General features: G+C 37.7%; 1 protein-coding gene across 1 annotated transcript; it reads right to left on the minus strand.

Annotated features, from left to right (window-relative positions):
* Positions 1-1,359: 1,359 nt before the first annotated feature.
* On the minus strand, positions 1,360-20,182 carry RSBN1 (round spermatid basic protein 1). The gene is made up of 7 exons (XM_062595145.1): positions 19,762-20,182; positions 15,344-16,014; positions 9,060-9,197; positions 8,493-8,635; positions 7,380-7,547; positions 6,292-6,400; positions 1,360-4,909 (listed from the first exon to the last, which is right to left on the minus strand). The coding sequence occupies exons 1-7, from the start codon at positions 20,180-20,182 to the stop codon at positions 4,436-4,438; spliced, it is 2,124 nt and encodes a 707-aa protein (XP_062451129.1). The 3' UTR covers positions 1,360-4,435.
* Between the last annotated feature and the right edge of the window lie 57 nt (positions 20,183-20,239).

Raw genomic sequence — 20,239 nt, forward strand, 5'->3', positions numbered from 1 at the left:
ACCCCGCGCCGCGACCGCGGCTTCACAACAGCAATAGCCAGCGATCCAGGTAAAGGACAAAAATCAGACTTTGTTTATTAAAAAAATACTTTACAGGAAAAAATTCTATGCATTCCGTTTGACTATTTTACAAAGAAATAGCTTAACAGTTTGACACTCTTGTACAATCAGCTACTAAAAGAAATGCACTGCTTTAGAGGAGTATTCACAGCGAGGTTTAGCGCTTTACCTGTTTACACTACTCATTATAAAACCTCTTTAAAACACTTGCTAAATGTCAATAAATATACTAAGGCCGCACAAAGCAAACAGTCTTCCAGGCAATTGTACATGTCCTCTGAGGCAAAGACCTTAGATAAATTAAAACCACAGAAAAATCTTAGCTGCCAATCAAAAATCAAATTAAATCACAAAAACAGCAATACAGAAATCTCTTTACATGTTGTACAAAGAAATTAGAAGCATATGTATTTCTTTAAACACAATTCTAGAGTGCCACAGTAAGAGACACCTTCTCAACTACATGTGCTATTGCATTCTAAAAACTACTATGTATATTGATGAAAGGCCAAAATATTGTTGGGATTTCTAATTGGACCAACATAAGAATATACAGTACAAGCTTTCAGGTTAGAGAGGTCACTTATGGGGGAGTAAAGACAAATATTCCTCTTTTCTTACACCCTTTAAACAAACATATGGCTACAAACACTTAGCATTTCTAGGATATTTGATTTGAGGAGTTTATTAATCAGTCAATTCAGGCCTGTAAATCGCAGGGCATGCCTGATGAAGGACTTGAATTCATGTTCACAGTAAAAGCTCTGATGATTAGCATTAGTTCCTCTGGACAAACTAATATGTAAAAACATTGACGAGTACAGTACAGAGCCCTTTAACTGTATGGCAAGACCTATACCTATGAGAAACTGAATTATATATCCCCTGAGAACACTTCACTCAGTGTCCCACCTTCCTGGAAGAGAATATCGCAATGAGAAAGGTGTTTGGTTTCATAAATTACTCTTAAAGTATGTCAAGTTCTTGCAAAAATGACTTGTAGCATGACTAAAGGAGAGAGGAATGTGAAGCTGATCTTTCATCTTTAGATTGCATTTTGCTAGTTCATTCCTAGCATAATCAATCCACTCATCCTTATCCCAAATGACAGCTGTTTTCAGCAACAACTCTTTATTTCAAATAGAAGCCAAAGCTTGAGTTCTAGCTTAAAGCTGACCACTCTTTAAAGACAGAGCACTGTGTTCTGGGTCAACTAGCAGTTGTCTCGGGCATAAATCAGGAGTGTTCCTCGGTATCAATTGTAGACTGTAGATTTCTTGTCTTTTTTTTTAAAAAAAAAAAAAAAAAAAAAACATCACAGGGCAGATCCTCAAACAGAGAAATGACAATTTACAGTAACCGACCAGTGCACTGATACTTTTTGCCTCTATCCAGAAGGTTAAAACTGAGCACTGTTAAAACAACCTAAGAAGTTTCCCAAAGTTTGATTATCCCCACATGTAAGCTGTTTTATGAAATCTGAGAAATTCATCAAACAGCCATCTATTTAACATGAGATATATTTTCAGAAATATTTACTTGGACTTAGCCAGAGATTTGTTTTTGCTCAGCAAACACTAAATGGCTTGAATTTGTTATTTCATTTTAAAATAGCTATAGCTTATAAAATCAGTATTCCACACATTGTTCACAAAAACATTTTAATCTTTCGCATCAAGGTGTTCTAATTCTGCTCTGCTGATTTCAGTGCAGGTGAAGGAATCATGAAACACTGGCTAGACAGTTTGGCTATGAGCTTCACAAGCAATCCCTCCCATGCTTTATATGCAGATCTGAGGTGAAGTTTGAAAGTAGTATGTCACTTCGGATTAAGCATACCAAAGTTGATAATGTATTTAAGGTCGTAGTATTTTTTATAAAGTCTGTTCCTCTCTGCCTCAATCTTACAGAAATATTCTAGAATAATATCAGCATCATCCTCCCAAGTCATTTGAAGATGCAATGTTTCTACATTTAAATTTGACATTAGATATTACGTTAGTAACTGAACTGACTGTAAGGAGAACATGATACAATGGGTCATCTGCCTCCATCCAAAGAAAAGTCAGAGCATTTTCCTAGTACTTCAGACAGACTGCAGTCACAGATTTCACTAAAGGAAGCTACAGTTTTAAAAGCAGCATGAACCACTCTAGTTGTCATCCTTTATCCATTTAAAAACATGCTATTATAATATAATGTACAGAAGACTTCCAAATTGATTCCCTTTTCATTCTATTTCAAGTTCTAAAATAATACAGACAAGCTGGTGTATAATGGCTCTTAATCTTATTCTGCCTTTAAAGATACGTGGGCAGAATGACTGTAGGAGCTACAGATTTGTCAATTCCTGAGTGATTATACACAGTGCTGGCTGTCAAAGAATGGCCACCTTACTGATGTCCCTCTACTGACATGACCAAAGAATAGCACATGTGAGAAGGGAAATGGGCACTTGGAAGACTAGCAGACTTTGTAAAAAGGAAATAACATACTTGTGTAATATGATCTTTGAATATGAAGGATGAACTGAAACCACTATTGCCTGTGAGGAATTTTACTTTGCACAACCCTTAAAGCTATGAAATTCCTCTGAACATAAGAAGTGGAAAAAAACCACCAGAGAACAGACGGCTCATTTCTGAACCAATCTTGATCATCTAGAATTTCTGCTAAGATTAAATTATACCCCTGCATGAATCACATTACTTTTCATCATAAAAGCTTTCCATTCTAACACCTTATTTACACAGATTACTAAACAAGTCACTACCACTTCAATCTGTAAATTAGTTTTAAATTGAAATATTTCCTAGTCCTCATTTTTGTACCGAAGACAATACATACATACACGTAAGGAGTAATACAGGTTCTAACTAATCACTGCAGTATCTTCTGATGATTATTTTTCTATCAGTTTAAAATAGTGACCTCTACACAGAGGTGCTAATATGTATATAAAAGCCTACACAAACAATATTGCACAAAGTAAGATTTATAATAGAGTAACATATTTTAGAGACCCTTATAAAGAGAATAATAATTGATATTAAAAAGATGCATTCAGAACTAACACAGCATCTTTGCTTTTGTCTAGTCTAACATAGTGTTTCAAATCTTTCCTACCCCAGTGAGGATTAGAACAAATAAAGTTATCTGGAGACAACTTCAGTTGCACCAAAACCCAGCTTGTATTCTAAATGTGCAGAGGGTGTTAGGAGGGAAGGGACAGGACAGGATTTTTCCTTTTGATGACTAGAAAGGACAATTATAAATGGGGTGAGTGAAAGTCAAATACAGATTACACATTAACATTCAGAAATATTGAAAGATTTTTTTTAAATTGTTCATAGCTGACACTACATATTTAGCATGTGCCATTGATTTTCCACAGTACCTGGGCACCCAAAAGCTACACATGGAAACAGCAGTCCAATGCCATAATACTTTATTGTGAAATAGTAACACAGAACTTCCTAAAATAAGGACACACTTATTGTATAAGTCAGTCATCAACTCAATGCTATTTATTAAGTGCATCAGTACCAGGGAAAGTGTGGTTCCATTGGACATTTATTATGACCTGGTCAAAACAAGCTGCCAAGTTGCTTAGTATTTTAAAGCCTTAAAGTGCTCAAAGATAGCATTTTCCTCCACAGAACTACCAATAGCATCTCTAATTTTGCCACTAGAATTAATCATGTTCTGGGAAGATGCATTTTGGAAGCAAAATCCTCACACCAAACAGTATAAGCAGTGCTATGAAAAATGTTAGGTCAGCAAGTCATTACATTTCAACAGGATCAGACACTTTCTTCAGTGAATTTTACAGATTACCTTTGTAGGACTGTAAGAAATAGAGATCAACTTCTATAGCTAATAACTTGTATATAAACTAGAATGTCAAGAACAGACATACCAAAGATATTACAAATCATCAAAAGTGCTGTGCTTCCTCTTTTTCTTAGCAATTAAAATGAGATGGGAAAGTCACTTTGCAAGTTGTCTAAAAAACATCACTTTATGGTGAAGATTAGAAATAAAGTAAAAGTAGGGAAATAACACTGACCAATGTAGTTCAATCATTTTATGTTCCTGGAGGAATTTCATTCTGACTTTGGGGAGATACTGAATATCTCTTTACTTAAACAGAAAGAAGTGGTAGACCACTGTTACAGGTTGTACTAAGGGGTTAAAATACAACTTGAATTTTGCATAATCTGTGTAAAAAAGATATGCTTGACATTTTGGAATGTCACCTTTCTTTATAGAATTATAGGTAAGATTTCTCCAATAAAACATAAGCCAGTTATAAAACTATAACTTCACATCAAAATTTTAAAAAGTTGTTAAAAAATGTTTGTTTATGTACATATCACACAGAAGAGCCTGTATGATCCTGTGGATTGTGTTGCGGATCAGACTCTGCTTTAAAATCTGGAAGGGGCTGGGCCATCTGATCTGGTTGCACAAGTCCTGATATTGAAGAAACAGAGGAAGAGGAGGAGGAAGAGAGCACCCCTGTTGCAAGCTGCATTTCTATACCTGGTTCTTCAGACTCTATTTTTATACTCACACATTGGGGTTCATCTTCCAGCTCTGTCTTTCCAGGAACGCTATTGTTCAAGCTTGAATTGCTTTCTGTGTTTTGAGAAGTCTCCCCCACAGGGTGATATTGTTTAAGTCTTATGTGCCATGCTAAGCTGCAGACTGCTGACACTGTTTTAAACTGATGAATGACATTTCTAGGGATGAAGTAGATGTCATTGTCACACAACTGAATTCTAGCATAACGAATGCCTTCCCGTCTCATTTGGTTTAGTTTGGCTTCATCCACCCACTGAACACACTGAGAGGAGAAAAGATGGTAAAGTTAGTGATATGCTCTGTTCAGGGTAAACAGTTCAGTATCCAGTTACTTGATCACATTCTGTGTCTAAGCAAGAATGTTTGTTTAATGGGTACAATTTCAACCCTTTACGTGAGAATGGTACACTTTAACTGTAACTTGTGTAATGCGCACATCTTTGAGAGGACAATTAACAGATAAGAGCATTCTACAGTTACAGGTGGAAACGGGTTTAGTATGAGGCTGCATTGTTTTGGCAGACAGGCCTGAGTTCAGGTGCCTTTGCATTGTAAGATAACATCAGATGATCTAACACATTATAAAAGGCACAAGTGTGCATAGTTTTTTAACTTAGAATTGCTCCTATAGTACGTATCATATGCTTGACACTGTACAGGAATACTGTCTATCAGGGAACTGCCCACCTAGCAGCCTCCAGTACTTAAATACCAGTTGGACCTCGTATACCAAAAATGGGTGGGATCTATTTAAGTCTAGACTAAGGAGGAGGTATCAGTGCATGCAATTCATAATCCTCAATCAATCACATTGCTGCCATTAAAGTTAGAAATAACTCCATCCATAAACAGTACTAGAAAATATCAAGTGAAAGGTATACTTAAAACAATTACAAATCTACAAGCTGTTGAAAAAATTACTTAAAAGTACAAAACGTTCAGCAAGCATAGTGTTTAGCTGTGAGATGTCATGGACACGTGAGTGTTTAAAAGCGCTGATACAGTATAAAAGTTGAAATTCCAGTCCCCAATAGAAGTCCAGTCCAGCACCTGTAGCAATCATTGCAACCTCTAAGATAAGTTAAAAAAAATGTGAAAAGATCATCCAATGGAACAAAAAAACACAGATTAGTTTTTTCTGGTCCAAGAAGCTCATCAGATAATTTCAAAGTGTATAGTTATAGCCTGGGTATCTGGGATGGAAGCAGGTAAGTCATTTACATTGGACTCAACTAGTAAATACCATACCTACCAGAATCTTATATTTAAAATACATATTTATGCTAGAAAGCATGTTAGTGGTGTATATTTTTCTACAGAACACTTTCTTTGTAATGCCTTTGTCCTGAATAATAATATCCTGCTGGTCACAGATTAACTCAGTTATCATAACTATGTAACTAACAAAGCTGCAGGTGCTGAATTGAACTTGGATTTTGAGAGGAGAATGACAGAAGATTACAAAGGGACTCAGCATAAATCTCAGCTTGGTGCAAAGAAACATAAGAAAGGCAATTGCTTTACAGAGCTGAGAACTAAGGGCTGCTGAGGATACAAAGGGATGGCTATACAGTGAACCTGGAAATTAACAGAAACTACTTCCAAAATATTAAGAATGAGCTGTCACCAGGGGCGATTCAATACCTGTGACACTGGAGGTTCATGCAGGTCCAACTGAAGTCTCTGCACAACATCAGTGAAATCTTCAGCATGAAAACAAACCACATCTTTGGTTATGCGAGGCTGGTCACTCCTAGAAAGAGATGAGAATTCCAGGAATGTTTAAAGCATTTGAGTTATGGAGAATTCTGTTTTAGCTCTTTCAGAGAAGTGTTTCACTGAACACAGTATCTAGTTTGACTTGCAACTGAGCATGAAGTCTCATTACTTCTCAATAAATACACATTATTTAGGAAAGGAGGTATAATAGATTTGTTTACATTTTTTCCCTTAATACATATACAGCAGAAGTTATGTTTTTGTGGACAAATACTGTATTAAAATGTCAGAGAACTAGGTTCAAATTGCCAGTCTAAGAGTTTACTGTTATGTTTTTGGAGCCACAATTTGCTTTAATTCTTCCATTCTGTAATTGAACCAACATTTCCATATTAGAGGAAAATTGTAAAATAAGTATGTGGCACTGAAGCTGAAATGATGAGGAAAATATTTATCAGCTCTCTTTGTCCACTGACTGTGAATCAGAGTAAGGTAGTTTTGGCACCTTTTACTCATATTCAAATCTAATGAGACTGCTGATGATGCTATCAAATTTCTACTGTACTTGTTAGAAATAACAATGTCGCAAGTCTAATTTGGATTTTTTTCTGTGCAAAGTCAAGAGCAATGTCGTGGGTACATGAAATGAGAAAGCATTATAGCTTTGAGATTAATCCAGTTAGATTGGTCAGTTTACAGAAGTTAGCATTAACATAACTATTCAGGAAAAGAACAATCACAGATGATGGCCTGGGTATGGTATTTTGAAGCTTATTTTGTATGTCTCTAAAATTCTCTGCAAACTTCTCTTACAACTTATAGTTGTCTCAAAAAGGGAGGAAAAATAATAGATAAACGCTTTACATTTTTCAAGCTGCAGACAGCATTTACCTTGTTACATGGTTTGAATGCTTTCTTTAGTTAGGCTTGTTTTCCAGGGAATTTTCTTTTTTTAAGAGAGAATGTTTAGAATTTCCCCCTCCCGCTAGAATAGTTGTTTCAGTTGCACTTACCATTCCCCAAACTGTACAGCCTTCAGAACACCTACAGCAGCTGTACTCTGCCAATCAAATCCTTGACCCACGTGATCAGCATGAGCTCTTGTTCTGTCTTCAAAAAGAACCTCACGGGGCTCACTGGTCCGAGGTAGGTACTGGAGATTCTTTATTTCATTCATTGAGCTACAGCATAATCAAAAGACATACTGAAAGATGTTTCAGACTACTCAAAAAAATATGTACTTGTTTAAAACAATCTTTTAAAATGTTGTTTCCTGTAGGCTGCAAAATCTAAGATCAAAACATTTACTTTTGTTTTATCAAGGTGTCTGACAATAAAAGATTGATCAGAACACAGCTTTGTACAATTCAGGTTATGAGAATAAACTTTACAGAACAGAAATCTAGTCACCAAAAAATAAGTTTTGTTCCTTTAAGCTGAAAGAATTATTCTATAAATTTAAAGACATGTAAAATTGAGCTATTTTAAGAGTCACTGAAGTTATTTGGGAGTACCTTTAGATATTCTGCACAAAGTAACAATTAGAATACACTTCCAATTCTTTGTCTGCTAAATTAGCCATACAGAGCACTGATTCTGAGAAAGATATCAAGTGTTTGTGTGCGCACACACAAATACGTTGTGTGTGCCTATGTATGTGTGTGCGCCTAGGTATACACATACACACACATACCCCACAATATTTCCTGAAAAAGCAGACAGTACTGCAACTATTTACACACTAAGATGTGACTTAAAGTCTAAATGGTCTAAAGATCTCTACTCTTGTAGAGTATCTCACCCCCTCCTACCACCTAATTAGTTCTTCTCACAGAAACTGGATGAATCAAAAAAAAGGTACTGAAGGGTAAGAAGAGGTTACAATATTAAGAAAGCATTGATCTGGGATACATTGCTATGAAAGGCTGTGAAAATAACATAACCATCACAAATAACACATTTGACTTAATTCACTGAGCCAATTTTAAACAGGAATGAAAACGATACGCTAAACTGCAGATTAGCCTTCTGAAGAACTTATTACATGTATATGTTTACTTTTTGTTCTCAAATCTAAAACAGATATAACTGATGGTTTTCCTTTAATAAGGAAACCAAAACATTACCGGCGCCGTTTGAATGGTGATTTTGGCATATCAGCTGTTGGAATCATCTGTTCTCCTGGTCTCACCCACATTATGGGACCATCATCACTTTGTGACCTGCACTGCAGTCTCAAACTAGAAAGAGTACCCCACGGCAAAGTCATCTACAGAAAAACAGAATACAGAACACTAAGTGAGATGGATAAATTAAATAATGCCTTTAGTAAAACTGGTTCAAACTCATTGTCAAAGAATTGTATAGAAACTGATGCAAGTTCCAAGAAGTAAAATATATTCTAAGCTAAAGCTTATCAAACTTAGTTTTTAGGAAAGTAGGTAATTATGTAGTATGTATGACATGATGAACCATATTTTAGTTTTTGAGTAATTTACATAGCTATTCCATTAGTTCAGTACCTTTCATTTGGTCAGAGGAGAGAATGTACCACCATCCTCAGAAGCCCAAACAATGAGTGTATCGATAGAGAAATTGGCTTTAAGGTTCTAATTACTTGGAAATATCTGAGATTTACTAATTGTTAAAATATCAATAGCACTTCAAAGAGAACACCACAAGTTACTGCTTACTCTCAAAAATGGAGATTCTTCTAACATATCTAGAAATTCTGGGAAGTAGTCTCCGACTTCTTCATCTACTGCTCCAACAAGACTGATCTGCCGCATTGGTCCTGCTCTGTAGGTTCCACAGCAGTATGTTCGATTGACCTGAGTGGCCAGAAGGGAAAAGACAATACCACCACAACTTTAATTCTATTACAGGAAATTAAAAATTATTAATACAATGCACCAGGCCACTGCCGAGTCTCCATCCAAGTCCAAGACTCACCTACATATTTCAAAGAGATGTCTTTGGGATTACGTGGAAAGACTGCTCAGAATGTTCCATGCAGCAGCTCTGATATATGCATACAGAAAACTATACAAGAAATTGAAGAAATGAAAGGTCTAACTAGAAATCTAGTGCTCAGGCGTGTATCTTGGTGTTAAAACCACAGAAGTCTAGGATTATCATCTGATATAACCTGTTGTCACAGGTGTAGCCAGAAACACTTTAATCTGGCTGAGACTGGTTTTTGACAACCTCTGGAGCACAGGCAGTCTTGTTTTACTCAGGTCATCTATAAACTCTGCCTGCTCATATAGAAGAGCACCTGGCAAGATTTCAGTGTTGTCTAGTCTCTTCTTATAGCCTGTGGCTATAATATGCCTTATAGCCACAGAGTACATAGTTGCAGCAGCCGCTCAATCTTAAAAGATCAGAAATTCTGCCATGATTAGTCTATTTTGTATTTCCAATTCTGTTTCTGAACCTTCTATCATCCTTTAATAGTCTCTCCACATTCAAGTGGCATTGCAGGGAAAGAGGTAAGAAGGACCAATAGGTAGTTCAAAATTTGCAATTTATAGTGTTATATAATGAACGTGATGCAATACATCTACAATTGGAGTTATAGAAGCTATGCATACATATAGTAGCTTTGTTTTAAGGAGTTGCTTTTATAAGTTTTTGGCCAACAAATTATGACACAGTTTAACAGTTATGTGAAGCTCTTAAAGTTTAATGAAGCCAGATTAATAAACAAGAATTAGTTACTGCTGTGATTTTACCTATGCTTGTTGCTAGAGGATATTTAACTTCTTAATTATAGGAGTTTAACTCACTCCCATTTCCAGAGTCTCTTTCTTTAGCTTCATAGATATGCAGTTTGTGTTGATTACATGCACCTATTTTTTAATTAAAATCTAACTAGAGCCAAAGATCATTCCACATTTAGCTTTATTTCTCTGCTTTGAGCTACCTGCTGCATCACATCACCTCTACCTGCATATACACAAGACTTCATCCTAAGTCACTCAGTAACTTCACTGTGTAATTAAAGCACTGTACTTTCAAGTCCATAAAGACTATCAGCAGCAGCTCAGTGAGCATACACTCATTTTCTGGTTTTGACAGTACAGATTTTTACTAACTAGGCACTATTGTCACAGGCCAACAGTCAAGAGAATTAGCAACTTAAGTGAAAGCCTCCAAACCCTATTGGCACCTTTCGGGCTAGGGTTCCTACCTAATGTCAATAAGGTGAAATAACTTCACCAGTTACCTCAGATGAATTTTGGTGCAGTAGTACTGAAAAACTGTACTGTATTGCTTTGCAGTAACAGGAGAACCAAGGCCATAAGCCAGTTAGCACTAAGCAGTGCATAAGTTTATTAGAGTAAATGGAGATGGACCACTTCCAGATGAGATATGCTCCCTTGAAACCACTTGCTGAGATTCACTGGTATTTTGCAGATGTTTGTCAGGAAAGTCAAAACAAAGGGGTAAATATCATTGCAGTTTTTCCGTGCAATACAGGTAACATTTTCAAGGGGAATGAAAAAGTAGATGCTTCAGCAGTGCTTATTTAATGCATTAAAATGTGATGCAAAAATAGAAAAGAATTCAAGAGCTAGAAATGAGACAGGCACCAGAATACTTTAAGGAATACCAGGATTTCAAGATTTACCTAGGATTTCATGGCACTTTAAGGTGTATATACACTTTATATTCACAGGGACTTTCTTCCATGAAGTTTCTCATTTTTGAAGTGTGATTGTTGTTTATGAAGCTAGCCTGAGTTATTCCAGTTTATATAGCTGCAAGAACAGTTTATTAGCACAGCACCTACATTGCAATGGTTTGATCAGATCTAAATTTTAGTATCGTTAGCAAATTCTTTCAACAACTTTTCTATCTCACACTAAAAGTTATAGGTATAATTAAAAATTAGGCCTTCAGTTTTCATTGAGACATTTTATGGCACTTGGATGATGTGTTGTTTTTTTTAAAGACATTTCACACACTTAAGTAACAGCAGAAATAGACAACATCAGTTTTTCCTGGAGAAGCAACAGCTTTAGTAGCTGATTGCAGATAATTCAGACCCCTACCTCATGAAGGGTCAAGCAAGCAGTACACCTCTATGTGGAAGGAAGAGTGCACACAGATGACGCATAAGCTTGAAACAAAGTCTGAGAAATTTCTCTGAACAAAAGATGAATGAAGGAGTCATTAATATCATAGCTGACCTGACATAGTAATAGCTAACCATGCAAACAGTCTGCTATGAGGAAGAAAGACTACAAGAAGGCTTACTATTTACAACATAAGCAGAGGAAATGAGGACATTGTGACAGGTCATTGCAGCAAGGTTTGTGTATTTGTCTAAAAATTGTCAGCTACTTCCATAAGACCAGACTGTTTTCATTGCTTAAGAGATATACCAAATTAAGTTTGCAGCACAGATGCTATTTCTTCATTTTATACTTTGATAGCTTCTGTAAAAGAAAAGTTGCCCACCCAGCACAAAAGCTTTTGTTCAGGAGTCAAAAAAAAGTTAAGAGGGCAGACAACCAAGTTGTGATATGGTTCATTAACCAAAGCTCTCAAGAATACTGATTGTAACTTTATCTGACAGCACACTCCAAGAATGGGAGAACTTAGGCTACTATCCTGTTTGCTGCTTCTCCCACTTCCTTCCCAGCAGCAGTATCAGTTTACACAAACTTACTTCCCCCAACTCTTTCCTGGCCTGTTCCCAGAACCTACTCAGTTGTGACATTTAACTGTTCTTTGGATCACAGAGCAGGCCTGATCAGTTTCTTTGAGAAAAAAGTGGTTTTTCAGGTCTTGATATTCCCATTCACTGTGTAGCCCTAGAAGCAATTGTACCAAGACAGCTGATGAGGAAATATAAAATATTGTTCAAACTGCCAAGAACTTTCAAATTAAAGTATTCTCTTATTGTGAAATAAGCTTGCAAATTGCTGTTCAGTGATTAGAGTCTTGAAAGCTCTTTGTGCCAGTGACTAGCTCCAAACTGAAGCTTATCTATAGCACTTGAATATTAGAACAAGTGAGCCAGAGCAAGCAAAAAAAACAGAACACTCAAGCTTAGTAAGTATTTTAATGTACAGAAATCATACAGGGTATAATACCTTTAGAGTGTGAAAATACAAGTTGGAATGCTTTATGATATGTAGTAACAGATAACCCAAATACTAGTCCAAATTAATCTACAGGTAGTAAAGCTAAGTTAATGGAGTTTACATTGTTCTCATTGCCCTGTGAATGAATTCACCCTGCAAGTAAGATAATTATCACTACATTTTGTTAAGTCTAGAATAAAGGTCCTTACTTTGAAATGGAGATGTTTGCTACTGATACCCTGTTTAATCTGTGTGTAATCAGGATTCCAGATCTGGCAACTATGCAAGAAACAGCTGAATGCTGTGCAAGCCAGAAGTCAAGTTAACTTTTGGACTTGCAGCTTATAGACCAAAGTATTCCGATTTCTCAGCACCAAGTCTCTAGGAATCAAAAATACATAGTGCCTGAAATTCCCCTTGCCAGTTTGGCTCTGTAAAGCAAACATTCAGCAGGTTTGACTTAAACAAAAACAACACTTAATTGAGTACCTTCAATTAAAAATAAAAATCAGCAAAACTGCATACAACATTCCTATAGCATGATTAATCTGTAGAGCTATGAAGTTCTGTAGTGTGTTTTTGTATTCTACAATTCTCATACAGCCAGGTTCAAAAGTTCTTCTGCTAAGCTTAGCCTGTTTGTTCATTTTTCAACAGTGCTGCAAAGGAATGGCAGTACTGCAGACCAGTTCTAAGATAACAAACCACCTATTTGTTTTGAAGTAAAAAAGAAAGAGCATAGACAGGATAAGTCTAGCTAATGTAGAGCATTTTAGCCTTCTATTTTAAGATAACCTAACTTTAAAGACTAATCTTGAGTTTTAACACAATGCAGCTACCACAGCTGAATTCACCATTAATTTAAATGGATCTTTAAATAAGATTTTAGCATCATCCATACTCTAAAAACTCACACTTCAACTGTCTTTTTAACAGCAGAGTTGTGGCAGCTGTACCTCTACATGTTTGTTTACTGTGTGAATCACACTAACATACTTCAGCCATAGAGGATTAATCAGGTCATGCTGGAGCTGGATTTAGAGATGTTTTAGCCTAACTGAAACTAATGTCATGATTTAATCTTGATCAAGTTTAGACAGCACTTAAAATTAATTGAAATACCAGAGTAGAATACAACCCAGTGAAGCCTCTTATTACCATACATTCCACACATACAAACTTCCAGTACAAGCTATTCATATTCACAAGACCAAGACCATTAGCCAGGAAGAAATGCAGTTGTTACATATCTAGTTGGTGCTGTTTTGCCATTTCAGAGCTGTTACATGTACACCAAGTAAGTTAGAATGTAACCAATATGCCAAAGAACATGATATAAATGACTAATACAGAAAACTTAAACTAACCTCTTAACAAGCTGCATGTCTATAGAGCACAGGTTAGATGTGTACTGTGTAAAAGTATGCTTGGTGATAAGGAACTATTTGTATATTCAGCCTAGTTTTGGAGTACTATACACACCAATGCAGCTCTGCCAGTTTAGAACAGTGGGCATAACCCATGAAGCAAAAGTTGTTAACAAGTGCTGTAGCAGCTACCTGTTATGAAATACAAACTCAAAAACTAAGACTAGTTTAATTACTAATTTAAGTGGTATCTATAAGAGTTTCTGGAAAGTATTAAAAGCCTTTGCAAGTTATCATAAAGTACCTTTCCATGAAGCAATGTTTTCCAGTGCAGATCTCACTTACAAGAGCACTTCATGAACTTTGAAGAGATCCACACAACCCATCAGAACTGTCCCATTTCCAAAACCTGTTGCTAAAGGAGGGCTATTCCAACAGTACTATACTAGAGTTTTAGGTCTTTCTCACAGATGAATCAGCATTCAAGGTCTTAACTTCTTTTAAAAGAAGTTAGCAATAGTTTGAATCCATCCTCAGACTAGTCTGAGCAGGAAGAGGTTTTGTTCCATTTGCAACAGATCTATCTAAACATTTAAGAACTGGAATGTTGCTGCATGTTCATAGATACTTCCAAGCCTGATGACAAAACAGTAAAAAAGCAAGGGTTTTTCATATAAGAATTTTGAAACTAACTTGGCTATTAGCATTGTATCAATTTAAGTCACATAGATAAAGTATGAAAACTTGAACAAGTCTTGAAATAACAGCTTTCAAATTAGGTTCTTTTTCTTTAAAAGAAAAAAAGAAAGAAACCATTGTTATCCTACAAAGTTTTCAAAATATTTTAAGCCTACTGTGAAAGGCAAGGTAGTTTGTAACGTGAAAGCCTGTCCAAGCCCAATGAAGAAATTTCAACTCTCAAAAGTTTTAGTACCAAGTAAATACAAAGCAACAGCTAATAATAGAATTTAGAAGATGTTATTAAAAAGCTTATTGTGCATGATATACTGAAACCTGAAAAGCAAAATCATTTTAAGAGCTAGATCTATTGAAAATACTATCATTTCACACATACACTCTTCAGTTTAGTGAACTGTTAATATAGACTTGCCCACTCTGAATGGTGCCAGTGTTCTCTCAAAATGAGCAAATAAAACGAAAGCCTGCAAGAGGATCAGTAGAGACTATTCTACTAGTCAGAGTTAGTGTCTGAAATCTGATTCAGCAGTTACTGATAAGCCCAAAATAACTTCACGTAGAAACACTAATAAACAACACTGTAGAAGTCCCAACATCATCTTTATATATATGTATATATATATATTATATATATATATAGATATATAAGATATTATATATCTTAGAGAGGAAAAAATAAACTAAAACACCCTCATGCTTCAGAAGTCCTTCTATACTTTGTCAGACCATCTCTTTTTACACTATCACCACTCTGGGTTAATGAGATTAATCATATCCAAATACTGTTTAACTTGCATGACTTCAAACAGCTCTTACCTGAGAGTGAAAGTTTGAAATTGTTGTTGTTTCAATGTCCTTCTTGCCCAAAATTTCCATTTTCACTGGAGTGTTAGGAAAGTTAAAAGCAAAGTAATCCAGGAAGTCTGGTAAATAAGCAGCTGCCCCATGTACTATAGCTAGAGCATAGTAAGCTGCATTTTTATCATTTTCACTGAATGACAAAGCAAGAAACTCTTCTGCAAATCTCTCCATCTCCACTGGAGACAAAAATGAGAGTTCATCCATGTAAGCATGAAGGACCAGAGCGCCACCGTTAGACTGATGTTCTTCATGAATGAAGTTACTAAATTTAGTGCCCGTTTTTAAGAAGCTGCTGCGAACAGAATGCTCCTGATGAGTCACAAATGGCGTTTGTACTCCCTGGGGTACTCGATATTCCTGCATACCCAAATTCAGTCTGCAGAGCTGCTCATCCTTCAGATACCTGAAGGATTCCTTGTTCACTTCCAAGGTATCACACTGTCCTTGAGTCAGAGTCTCTTTGTCAATGCGAGTGAGTCCAGCACAAACTGTCTGCACTTCTTTGTTATACATCTTCAGGCGTTTTCCCCTCATATCTTCCCGGTGTTTCTTTTTCTTTTTTTTCTTCATCTTCTTCATAATAAGAGTGTCAGCTCTCTGGGTTTTGCCATTTTCATCTGGAGTTTCTGGAAGCAACAGTAAAGAGAAGATTAGAGTTCTGCAATTACAGCATATTCACATCTCACTTCCTAAAGCTATCTATTCCCACAATAGATATTACCATTAGTCAATCTTGTCTTTTGGTTTAAGAGACTTTAATTACACAAAAACTGTAGTATATCTAGTTATTATGAAAAAGGCTTCAAATTAAGAAAGTTTCCAAAAACTACCTTAATATTCCAATTTAGAAATATTTCAATTTTTAGAAATTTATTAGAATACTTTTAAAAGTCTACAGTTCAGAACATTACTAACTACTGACATTTAAATCAATGTCATCTAGGGAAAGAGGATAAACAAGTACATGTAATATAAACGTTGCTTTCATTATAGAACACCTCACTAATTTTGGATACATAAAAGCAGCAAAGCAGAGCGTGACTGAAGAGGTTTAACTGTTACTGACATTTAGATGAAAATTACATAAAGCAGTTAAGTTTCTGGCAAAAACCAAAGAACCTAAAAAACTTAAACCACTGATCTTTTCTATAAATACACAGAATAGGTATTTCCAAGACACTAAAAATGCTGTTAAACTAGGTTTAATCATGTCAAGCTCAGCAGCCACTTTTGGTAAGTGAAATATATAAAATCGTGCTTATAATATGAACAGTCAGCACCAAGTTTACTCATGGAATCTTACTATACATTAATAAGATCAGTCTTGACACTAAGGATTAGATAAAAGGTCAGGTTCTAGGCAGCATAGTCCTCAAGGCCCTCTTCCTGGCTCCTATGCCAGTTCCAAAATGGGTGGAAGCACAGCAGAAAGCAGTAAACTGGTGAAAGATCTCATGCTGATGACACCTTATAGGCATAAACCTGCATGATGACAACATTTTAGCATTCTCACTATAGATCTGCTCTGCTGAAGTGGTGACAGACCTTGTAGCTCTTTAACACTACCTCAAGGCATCCAGTCTTCAGTTACTGGCTTGCTCAAAAATCCACTACATTCACAGAGCAACAAAATAAATGCTATTTGGTACAGATTGAACCCAACAGTAACCTCTGCTGTCAAGCCACATACTAACCTAAGAACAGAAAGATCTGAAGCATCATGTACACATTTTCAGCTATCTTGCTAGTTTAATATTGTTTTCTAGTTAGCTATCTAGCTAACTCAGACCTAGGAATTAAGTTTTTTTTTCTTTAAAGGTTAATCAATCTTCAAAAGGTCAGAAGGCTGAACAGTTTTTAGAGATAAAGTAGAAAGAATCAGTTCAGTCTGGCTAAATGCAGCAGTTTAGTAGCTTATCTTTCAAAATTAAAGACTTAGTTCAAATAAAGTGTGACTAGCAGCAACTGTCATTAGAAATTTGATTGCCTAACTGTTTAAAAAAACTGAAGTGCCAAAACAGGATCTGCTTGAAATAAAAGACTATTTCATGCCAGTGATGCATGTAAAACACTAAGTGCCTTATCATCAGGACAGCTAAAGGGAGTTAATACCTGACTAAAAGATGCCACAGCTAAGGTTTGTTGCCTGCAGCACAGGGCTATGTGCTAGATTTACTTTCTCTGTCTGCAAAGTCGTCAGGTTTGTATTCCTTTTTTGTTCTCTTGCAACACTTGGAGAAAAATACACGTTACTACTGTAATCTATAAGACAAAGAGATAGTAAATTCACACAGCTTCAAGTTATTCAGTCTAACCACAGTATTTAACTAAATCATTAGTAGTTTGTTCTCAGAGCTCTTTAGGAAAAGCAACTGACCTTCATAACAGCCTGGCGTAATGAACAGAAATATTCATGAAGCAAAGAAGTAGTCGATTGCTTAACACTATATACAATTGTCTTAGGACTTGAAATACAAGTTTTAATGGTAATGCTGTCATGCCTAACTTTTACAACTAGCAACTATCCTTATATTACAAATGGGGAAAGTCAGGAAAGAAAGTCATATCAGTTGTTTTGATAACACAACTGAAACAGCTCTTTGAATAAGCTACTATTGAATCCTAAGAGCTAAGCTTGCATAAGTTTACCAGTCACTAAGCTCTGAGGTATAGCTGCTGCCTTACTAACTTCATGGAATATGCGGTTTGCACAGAGATCTTTATTCTGGTGGGATCAGAGATTCAAAATCCAAGATGAAACTACATGAGTCTTATACCACCAGAGGTATTAAGAATACCTCCCTGTTATTTCCAAGTTGAATTTTCAATATTATATGTATCTTATTTTAACAAATTCTAATTTTAGATACAATTTAAAAGCCCCAGATGTGCACTACTTAACGCAGAAGATCCTCCTGTTTGAAGATATTTCCTAATGCTTCTTATCAGACATAAGCCTACTGTTCTTAGTCCTGTGGAACTCTTACTGGACACCACGGTCTATTATCAGGATATAAACCATCCTAACTACCTTTCCCTGCTGTAGCCAACAAAACAGAGTCCCCACTACTACATTGTGAGTGGACTCAGTAGTAAGTGAAGCTAGACAGTGGCATTTTAGTAAATCTTGACAATCTGGAAGGAGACTTAGTTTTAAGTTATTCCTTTAAGTGAATGGACAACCTTTAGTACCTCAAATACAAACAGAAAAAAGGTCTATAACCAGGGCATTGGCAGACATATGGGCTTTCACAATGAAAGAGAATGACAGCAGCGCCAGTAACTCAGCTCGTTTATTAGACATCATGCGATCAAGCTTACCAGCATCACTATTAACAACAAAAACATTAGCATTGCTCACTAGCACCTGTGGCCTAAGGTAGGAATACTGTAAACAGAAATAGACAGCTAAGTTAAACCACATTTGGAAACAGAAACTGATAGTGAGACAGTAAGAGAAAGAAAAACAGCTTTGGCAAATTTAGAATTCATCTTGTAATTTTAAGTGTTTAAGACTTGATTAAAAAAAGTAAAAGCATACACACACACACACACTCATTTAGTTACTGGCTTGGAACTGCTGTACAGTGGCATTCCCAGTCTAGTAAGATCTCTCTACAACTTCTGTTTCCCTCAAAGTACTACCTACCATTTACATTATAAACCTAACTTTCTTTTATAAGCACATGCACCTTTGGTTACTTCAGCACAATACCATCACATACACTCTTAGAGCACAACCGACAATACAGAATCTCTACAATGGCTTTAATAACAGCCTATATTGATTTCCAAGGGGATTTTCACTATCACAAATTTGTGAGCACAGCCAAAACAGTAATTTTGTACTCTAAAAAAGAAAAAACAACAATAAAAAAAAACTTCAACATAGAAATTCTAGTCTTTCCGATTTGAGAAACTTCAGGGTGTTTATTAAGCAATCTGGCTGCTTCTCAGTTCTAATATGTATTAACAGAAGCACATCAGGAAGAAAGTTTTACTATCAGAACACTCGCATTTTTTTAAACCCGCGAGAAGGGCAATTCTGAACAGCACAACAGCTCTGAAGAGAAGCGACACGGGAGCCTCCCCGGCCCTCGCTGCCCACACCGGGGCTCAGCCCCGGAGTGTGGAGAGCGTCGCGCCTCGGGCGCACCAGGGGCCACCACTTTCACACAGCCATGCATGCCGATATGTGCCGGGGCTCTCGGGACACGGCGAGCGGAGACGGAGCTCTCCCCCCACGCCCAGCCGGGGAGGCCGGGCCCGAGCGAGGGGCTCCGCCGCGGCACGCCGAGCCGAGCCCGGCTGGAGCGCCAGGCCGCCACGGAGGGCCGCGGCGCCTGGCCCCGCGCCTCCGCCGCGCTCCTCACCTCGCTGGCTGGGCCGCCCGGCTGGCCCGGCGGCGGGGCTGCCCCGCCGCGCCTTCTGCGGCGGCCCGGCGGCTGGGCGGCGGGGCTCGGGGCCAGCGGCGGGGCGGTGCCGGTGGTGGTGGTGGCGGCGCTCCTCGAGCGCGGCGGCGGGCGCCAGGCTGAGCGGCGAGAAGGTGAAGAGCCCGGCGGCGGCGGCGGCGGCGACGGGCAGGCCGGCCGGGGGCAGCGGCTCCGCCGGGCCGGGCCCTGCCAGCAGCTGCTGGCTCAGTCGGGCCCGCTTGCCGCCCGCCGCCTCGCCCGCGGCGCCCCGCCGCCGCCGCCCGCCGCCACGAGGCCGGCCAGGCCGGTCCCCCGAGGGGAGCGGGGGCGGCTCCTCCGGGGCCCGCGACACGGCGCGCACCGCAGCGACCTGCGCAGCCATTTCACAGTCTCCCTCACACACATTTAAATGGCCCGAGCGCCAGGAGGCGCCGCTGCG

Source organism: Rhea pennata, chromosome 25 (genome assembly GCF_028389875.1).
Source record: "Rhea pennata isolate bPtePen1 chromosome 25, bPtePen1.pri, whole genome shotgun sequence".
Taxonomy (NCBI): Eukaryota; Metazoa; Chordata; class Aves; order Rheiformes; family Rheidae; genus Rhea; species Rhea pennata.